The sequence below is a fragment of the Cyanistes caeruleus genome, chromosome 4 (assembly GCF_971803275.1).
Source record: "Cyanistes caeruleus chromosome 4, bCyaCae1.hap1.1, whole genome shotgun sequence".
NCBI lineage: Eukaryota > Metazoa > Chordata > Aves > Passeriformes > Paridae > Cyanistes > Cyanistes caeruleus.
The window spans coordinates 57,423,802-57,432,444 of NC_141704.1; the positions used below are offsets into that span (position 1 = coordinate 57,423,802).

The 8,643-nt window shown below is 48.8% G+C and overlaps 1 protein-coding gene across 9 annotated transcripts in view; it reads right to left on the minus strand.

Annotated features, from left to right (window-relative positions):
* DGKI (diacylglycerol kinase iota) overlaps nt 1–3,928 on the minus strand; it is a 199,970-nt gene extending 196,042 nt beyond the window's left edge. For 7 of the 9 annotated variants that reach the window (XR_015285660.1, XM_086884906.1, XM_086884905.1 and 4 more), the window contains exon 1: nt 3,540–3,745. Coding sequence is in view for 8 of the 9 variants with exons in the window: in XM_086884906.1 (XP_086741032.1) it covers nt 3,540–3,730 (191 nt within the window). In the remaining variant the exon portion in view is untranslated. Of the gene's footprint in view, nt 1–3,539 lie in introns of all 9 variants that reach the window. The other 2 variants (XM_086884902.1, XM_086884901.1) reach the window with 1 other exon arrangement.
* Between the last annotated feature and the right edge of the window lie 4,715 nt (nt 3,929–8,643).

The following is an 8,643-nucleotide window of genomic DNA, read 5'->3' on the forward strand; positions in this document are numbered from 1 at the left end:
AATAATAAAAATTAAAGGGAAAAAAATAATTACAGCTTTCTGTTCCAGTATCTTCTAAATATTCTGCTGGGTCTAGAAATGTATGGGGTAAATAGTCCTCTGAGAACCTAACTGTAGAAAGCATTTCTCTCTGGCAGATGTACATATCTAACTTACTTTTCAGTTTTCATTTGCCAATCTTTTCACAGCAGGGCAGGAGGCTGAACTTTTGGTTCTATCAGTTTATTTAAAAAAAAAAAGAAAAAAAAGAAAGAAAAATAATAAAAAAAAAAAGTTTTCTCATTTAATGAGCCAATATTTCAGATTTTCAGCAGAAGAGCCAAAACACCATTAAAATACTTAACTCCATGTTTGTAAGGTGAAAATATTGGGGCTAAGAATTGCTGCTGAGCTGTTGGCATCCTGATGTCAGCATCCAACCCTTGGGTCTGTTGGCCTCCTTTAAGAACATGAGGCTGAAAGGGAGATTTTTCCCCGGAAAGGGAGATTTCCCTGGCTGTCACTCAGCCTGCAAGAGGCCCCTCAGCAAGGGACTGAAGGTTCTGTTTGCAGCCCCCCGTCCCCTCCCTGATCCCAGCGGGCAGAAGCGGAGCTCCAGGACAAAGAAGAGCCCTTGGATCCCTGCAGAGGGGTTGGCAGCGCACGGACACGGGAACAGCCGCACCCCAAAGCCCCCAGCCCCAGCACGGGAGGGAGAGCGGCACATCCCCACTGGTGTGTCCCTAAAAACAGCGCAGCACTGAGACAGAGCACAGCCAGCACGGACCTGCTCTGAGCCCAGCTCCTGGAGGGGACACGAGCTCTGGGGACTGCCAGCTGGCATGGCTGGGAACATGGCAAGGGCATGGGAGCCTTCAAGCTCCCCACGAGGCATACCTGTGCCATTTAAAGCAAGTTTTTCCTCCTGCTGGTTCGGCTGGGGGACAAACACGCCTACATTGGTATTTGCTGCACAAAATCATGACATATTAAATACAGCAGTTTCTGCATTTCGAGCTCCGGGCCACGTTGGTAGGAAACATTGATTTCTGAACATGTTACTCATAGCTTTGGTTCAATCCTAGAGAAACTAACAAATTTTTTGCGTGCAACAACAGCGTCAGCTTATCAGAGATGTATTATTACATCGACGATATTTGCTCTTTAAAAACAAATTAAAAAATAAGGGAGAGAAGAAGAGAATACTTTAAATCCAGTCTCAGGTAAACTACAGTTCAATAACACTGATACAGCAGAAGTTTTTCTCCCTATTTTCCCCCTGTAACAATACCCTGACCTCCCATTTCACTCCTTCAACTGTTACCAGAAGATTTTTTTTTTTCCCATGCATTTTCACGCACCTTTATTATTTTAAGCAAGTTCCAGCTGTTGGGTCTTTTTTCCTGAATGTAAATGTAGCTGTATGGGTGTGTATGGCAATGTAAATGCACCTGCATAGAGAGCCCTAAATGAGCTGTTTGAATGGCTGTGTGAAGCCTTGAATAATTTCTCTTGTGCCAGTGGGTAAGGGAGTCCAATTGCCAATGTAAATAGGTTTTCCTGGACCTAATATAGCCATTTACATTTGCAAATGTATTTCAGCACCATAATTTAGTGAGAGAAATGGTAGCAATTTAAAGAGCCAGGGTTGCAAGGTGTGGAGAACTCAGTGGAGGTCCTCTGGGGAAGTTTTTTACTCTTCTATCTATCCCAATTGTTCTCATTATGGATAAATGATAAAGTGCATATTATCTGTAGGAAACCAACTGTAAATGAGAAAAAGGTGTAGAAATCTAAGGATGCAAAGAAAATGTACTTTCTTGCACGTATCTTAAGTCAAGTGATATGCAACAGAAGATGCTTAAGAAAAGGCTTTTATATCTGAAGTTCAGGACTTGTTATAAGCTTGCATAGATGAAGGAGAGGAGAAGGAGGAAAAAAGACCCCTACATTTCCTCCTAAAAGCATTTATTATGAAACCCTTACAAATATTGACCATGCAGAAAATTTCAAGAACACCCACATCTTTAACACACTTCTCGACAATCTAGAGAGCAGAACATTAGAAACAGGGAACCTCTTCTTCCCCACCCTCATGCCCCCCGAAGAAAGACAGAAGACTTACTGCAAACTCCTTGCCTTCTGTCCCAAGAGCAGACAGATGAGCAAACCTATCTTGTTAGCAGCAACTTTATTTCAGCAGATCACCTCAGACTTTGCCTTTACCTGCAACAGATTTTCCCCCAAATGGTACAAGCTAAGAAAGCTGTCAGGGTAGAGATGAAAAAGTACCAAGAGCTGACTGATGCAATGTTTGTTTCAGAGGTGTCCAGTAAGTTTTCATTTTCACATCACTCACCTTACTGAGTCTGGGATGAATCATCCCAAACTTCACACTCACCACTGGGACCGTCAGCCCTGATGGGGAAAGTCTCTCTGCACACATCAAGTATTATATAAAACTTCAGCTATGAAGAGTGTTTAATTACATCACTTTTAAGCCCTGCCACATGCAGAGCTTAGACTCAGACCAGCTCCTAAGTTATCCCAGCTGTAAATTGACAGCACATTAAGCATCCCCGTGGCTGGGGTGAATCTTCAGCTAATTTACCTGGGGCTAGAGACACCCTTTTCCTGCAGAGACGAGTAACAGCTCTGTGTTTTCTGTCCTCCCAGCTGAGAGGGCTCATCCCTAAGCACACTAGAACGCTAGTTACCGATGGTGTGCTGCCTCCACGGGGGCTCTGCAACTAGAATTAGGTAAGACTCAAAAACTTTTCGGCATGGACCTTCTCAGACAGCGATCCGTTTCGGCAGATGCTGGCAATTAGCAGCTCCTAGCTGGTGTCAGCAGAGCAGACGAGCCCCACCGACGGCCCCTTGGCGCAGGTGTATTTACAGGAGGAACAAACCCGTTTATTTGACATCAGACATGTGAGGAAAATGCACAGCCGTAAAAACAGAAGACCCTGATTACGAAAGTAGCTCTGGCCGTAGCAGGTGATGTGGTAGCCGGGGGCTGCCCGCTGGTGGCCCTCAGCCACCCGTGGGGTGCGGGCACAGCAGCCCCCATCTCACCAGCAGCCGGGGCTTATGCAGGGAGTGGGGAGCAGGCAGGGAGGGGACACCGCACTCCGGGACAATTCCCGCAGAGAAACCCCTCCCGGGAGCCGCCGTCAGGAAGGATTTTCCTGTCCCCTTAAGGAGGTTTGGAGGCGCCGGGATCACGGGCGGATGTGTTTTCACTGAGAAGGGCAAAGCCTGCTCCCCAGGCAGCGGCGTAGGAGCCGCGGCTCCGGCCCGGAGTAACTCTGAAGTTCACCCACGTTCCCCGTCGCTCTCCCCATCTCCCCTGGCGCTGCTCGCCCGAGGAGCGCCCTGAGCCCGGCGGCAGCAGCGCCAGGGGCTGAGAGCAGCTCGCTCGCTGGCTTAAGGGAATGCAGATCTGGGAGCGCTCTTTCAGGCTGCAGGATGAAGCAAGGAGAAGCCCCTCAGGCTCCAGGGTGCTGCCCTCACGCCGCTGCCCGGCCGCAGCACGGCCGGAGCCGCCCGGCACCCACCTGTAGGACACCTGCTTCCTGAAGGTGAGGCTCCGCAGCTTCTCCTCCAGCGACTCGTCCGCCGCCGACAGCCCCTGCTCCTCCGGGATCCCGGCGGCTCCCGCCGCCTCCCCGCCACCCTCGGCCCCCCGGCAGCCGCCGCCGCCCGCCGCCCCCGTCTCCTCCCCGCCGGCCGCGGCGGGGGGGTTCATTGCGGCGGGGCAGCGGGGCCGAGAAGGAGGAGGAGGCGGGGGCAGGGGAGGGCCGGCCGGCGGCTGCAGGCGCTGGGGGGCGGCGGCGGCCGGGGGACAGCAGCTCCCGGGGCCGCGGGGCGCGCTGCGAGCCGCGGCGGCTGCAAATGGCAGCGCGACCGCGCAGCATCCATCGGCGGCCGCACTGCAGCGGGGCATTGTGGGAAACTCCTGGCCGGCCACGCCCGCAGCCACGCCCCGCCGGGCCCCGGCCAATGGCAGCGCCGCTCCCCGCCGCGCCCCCGCCGCCACGCCCGGCAGCGCCACGCCCCGCAGCCACGCCCCAGCGGGTACCCTGCAGATCCCTTCCCGAGAGAGCCCCGGAGCATCCAGCGCTGCCCTCGTCTTCTTACACCCGTCCTTGTTCGTCTGCCGATTGCTTCCGATTTCTTCCCCCGGCGGTCTCAGCTTGGTGCTCTCTCCTGCGGCAGAGACATCTTCTGGCGAGCATCACGGTGCCCCTTCGCTAAGCTAATTGTAGTCCCACCTCGTTCCCTGCCTCTCCCTTTCCTTCATTAGGGGACACTAAGGAAAACTTCAGAGGAAGGAGTCAGCATGTTTCGACACAAGAGCTGACGGTGACAATAAGATTAAAAACTACAGAAAAGGCTGAGGTCTGTGGCTTATACAGAAATTACTGCAGGAATTACACACAGGCAGTGCTTTGTTTTCTATATCCAAATGTTCTCAGAAGTAATGCAATCCAAAGTAGAAAGATGTAAGGAAAAAAAAAAAAATAGGGAGAGAGAAGCATGAACAATTAAGCTCTACAGAGAAGGCAAACCCTACAGGAAGAGATTTCATGAACTCCTGTGCTCCCCAGATGACTTCCCAAAACAGCCTTGCCTCTTCTGTGTGAGCTCTGTGCCAGTCAGGTTTATGACAGTCAACAGATTCATTACAGCTGATCCTTGCTCCTTCCCAATCCCACGCACAGATTCAGATTCCCCACATGAAGCACATATTGTGTACACATCTTTCACCTCAGCCTCAGCACTGAGGTGGCCCTCTGAGCCAGCCAATTAACATTGACCTGTCCCTTGTTGGCAGTAGCCACCAGCACCTTGCTGGGTGATGGAAAGTGGGTCTTTTCACTACAGCATGAGTATTGAAAAGCTGAGTGAACCTTCGAGGGAATGTTCTACCCCGGTGCATAACCAATGCATACATTCCCTGCATGCACAGGTGCTTTGTCAAATATGCGTTTTCTCCCCCAAACCTCAGAGTATTTTTAATTACTAGTGAAGCAGGTAAAGCACAATTAAGCCATGTAGATCCTTTGCGTATTAGAAGCAAAACTAAGGTTCTTATGCAGGACCGTAAAAGGAAGGTCCAGATCCTCCTCTGAGCTGTTTGCAGAGAGATCTACAAACCAGCAGGGAGCTCTACTGGAAGCATCAGTGTCTTCCATTGAGAGCTGGGTCACAGGCTGGAAAGTCTCTGGTTGAGCTCCCAGGGAAATCAGCAGCCAGTGTTGTTTGTGTAAGCCTTCAATTTAAGACCACGTGAAAATTATTTTTTGCAGAACCAAACTAAACCACCTTGGGGTGGACCTGTCAAAGAGCAATTCAGAGCCAGCCCAAAAGCCAGCTTCAAGGATGGGGGGATGGCACCATAAGTCCCTCTCTTGTCGGTGCTATTTTTGAGGTTTTGTCTTTGGTGAAAACCGTGTGGCCCGTTGCTATGAGAAGATGCCAATGACATGCGCTAAAAAACCTGTAACTGCAAATTAATTTTGCACTCGGAGAGCAGAACACTGTGCATCATCTCACAGCTTTATTCTCCCAGCCTTTAGACCACATGAGAACAGCTCTGCGGCCTGTGCCCCAGCTACTAGCCCCACCTCCCCCAGAGCATCTGGAGGAAAGCCTAACAACTAATCAGGATTTCCTACCTCCTCTCCAGTGAACATCCACGCCACTGAGCTGCCTCCTCCTTCAGCATAAGCCCTCCTGTAGCTCCTGCTTGTCAATAACCCTTTTATCCACATGACCAAATTTACACTCTGCTCCAGGATTACCTATTTTTCCTCTGACTGCTGCAATTTGCATGACTCATTTGCAACATGAAGAGCTAAATTGACTTCCTTTGCCTTTTTTTCTGAACATGAGCAATTATGAGAGTCTGAGGCTCGTGAAGGAAAGCCCTGCTTACGCAATTACACCTGTGGTGCAGCTGTCAATCCCTGTGGGTATAGCAAGGCAGCAACAGCAAAAACTTTGTAGGAGTATCACGTTTGCTCCAAGGTGTGGCTGCTGCAGACATACCGCTGGGCCAGGAGGGAAAAGATGAGCACAAAAATAGATTTTTCAGCAGGTTTTGCCAGTATCTGGGATTATCATGCTAACAAAAATCCGAACTCCGTGTCTGGGTTCTCTTAATCGCTGTCAGGTTAAATGGAGCGCCTCAGATCGCTCTGCGGTGCCTCCCCTGATTGTCTGGGAGAGCTGACGAGGTTCAGCAGGTGGGGAGCTCTTTTTCCTGGGTGGAAACTTCTCACCATACTGCATGCCACGAATAGCAGGGTGGATGGTGGGAATGACAGAGGAAATGCAGAGAAAGGAGGGATTTCAGCCTGTTGGAGTAAAGCCAAGGGAAGGTTTATTCCATTACTCACACGCCTGTTAAATCCCATTTTGAACACTCCAGTGTGCACAGACTGTGTGCACTGCGCTAAGTTTTATTCCGAGCGGGAGGGAAGGAAAATTATTTTTCTAATACAAAAGAGGTGGATATATGAAAAAAGGGATTGGGGAAGAAAAGGAACCTTACTTGTTCAGTGTGCCAGGCCAGCCAGTGGGAAGTCAGTCTACTTTAAATGCTCCATATTCCTTAAATTCATACAAAATTCATCCCCAAGTTAGCCCCCAGCATTGAACTTTCAGGAAGAACATACAAAACATATAAAAATATATTTATACACATGGACATGTGTATGCATGTATTTGCATCTCCTCCAACTGTAAATCTTTTTTTAAACGTGACATAAGTGGCCAACTTCCCATTCCAGATCCAATGTGGATAGATTGGATCCACCCACAAGAACATTCCCTTTTGGTCAACATTTGAAGGTCTAGTAGAACACTGCTCATCCATTGGGAAACTGAGGGATGTGGAGGCTCAGTGAGGAGGGACTGACCTCAGCTGAGCAGATCAAACACAGCTTTTTACCAGAGGCTGAAAAAAGAAGGCTAACCAGAACCTCAGCATTTCTTTAGACAGAGAAAATGAGACAACCCAACAGTCATGAACCTATTCTTATCTTCCCTCAGCTGTACCACAGCAAAGAGAGGGGCCAGGACTTGTAATTTTCTCCTTACTAGAGATACAAAAAATATTAATTTTATAGCAATGTATAGAACTCATGCAAATACAGTGTAAGATTAATTCAGGTATGAAAACTTAAAGAAGTCGTTCCTAGGGACCATTTGAAGCCCACAAAGAGGCAACACCAAGAAAATGAAAAATCAAATAAATTACTTTGACTTTTGAGGCACAAACTGGAGGGAGACAAGACGCTCATGCATTATTATTCATTAGAAAGGATATATACTTTTGTTTCCAATTTCCATCTCCTTTGGATCACCTTGCTTAGCTTAATCTCAGTGTGATTTACAGAGAGGAATAAGCTGCCACTGGCTTTGCAGACCAGGAATCTGAAGCATGGAATAGGGCAAGCCAGATTCACCAGCATGCCACAGGCATGAGGCCCATGTTTCTAAAAAAACCCTAAAGCAAACAAATCAGGAAAGGGAGCATCAGGAATGAATATTCCATGAAATACCTTCAAGGGGGTGAAGTCTGTGCTGTTTTAAAGTAGGTACAAACAATAGCTAACAGGGCAAGGAGAACACTTTCTACCCAAAGATGCCATGAGAGGCATCACGAACTGCATTTGGACATCCTTCCTCCAGCCCTGCAACATGAACCAGCCTGAGAAAGAATTTATCAAAATCCAGCCTTGAATTCAAACAGTAAGATGCTTCTCCAAGAACAGCATGTCCTGGAGGCTGATAGGTGGGAAGGCTGACAGCTCATCACACAGCATTTCCCCGTTGTGTGGGGTTTCTTTTTTAATCACAGACTCCCTGCAGCATCACCTGCTGTGTGATGCTTTAAGGGTCACGTGGGGATCCGAGGAGATTCTTCACCCAGGGCAAATCACCGGCCTGTGTTTTGCTTGCTTGGAGGAACTGAGCTCAGCTAAAACTAAGCTGAGGGTAACTTTCCCAATCAGCCACAGCCTAACGATTTTCCTCTAAAAACGCTATATATGGCTTGATGCTGCAAACAAGTGCCCTGGATCAATAGTCCTGGCAAGTGAAATTGCCTGTTTGGAAAGCAAGAGGCATGCAGGGTAGATCCTTGGAGAAGAGCTTATTTTTTTCCTTCCTTCACTGCCAATTTCTTTTGCTACTTTAACCTCTTTAGCCCAAAATCGAGGCATTTCTGAAAATCCGCATCAGCCACAAGTTTAGTGCAGGCCGCGGAGTCCCAATTTCCATGGAATGCTGCCTTCCCCAAACTCTAAAGCAGCCTTCTTTAAGAGGCCTTGGAAAGGAGGCACCAAAGCCATCTCTCTCGCTCCTATTTCCAGTTAAGCTGGAACTACGACTTCCATGGCTAGTATTTCCTGTGGAAGAGAAATTCTTGGGTGCTGTTGTAGGGGTGCACGGTACTCATAGATGAGGTCTCCCTCCTAGTGGAAAACTGGCTTAAAACAGATTAGCGTGCCATTTGTGATGCCAGCTCTGCACAGGGTAACTTTCACATCTGCACTCGGTCATCCATAGCCAGGTTCCCTAGATGACCAGCAAGAAGCCGACCCAAACTGAAAGGAATCTTTATTTTCCATGTCTACCCAAACACACAGA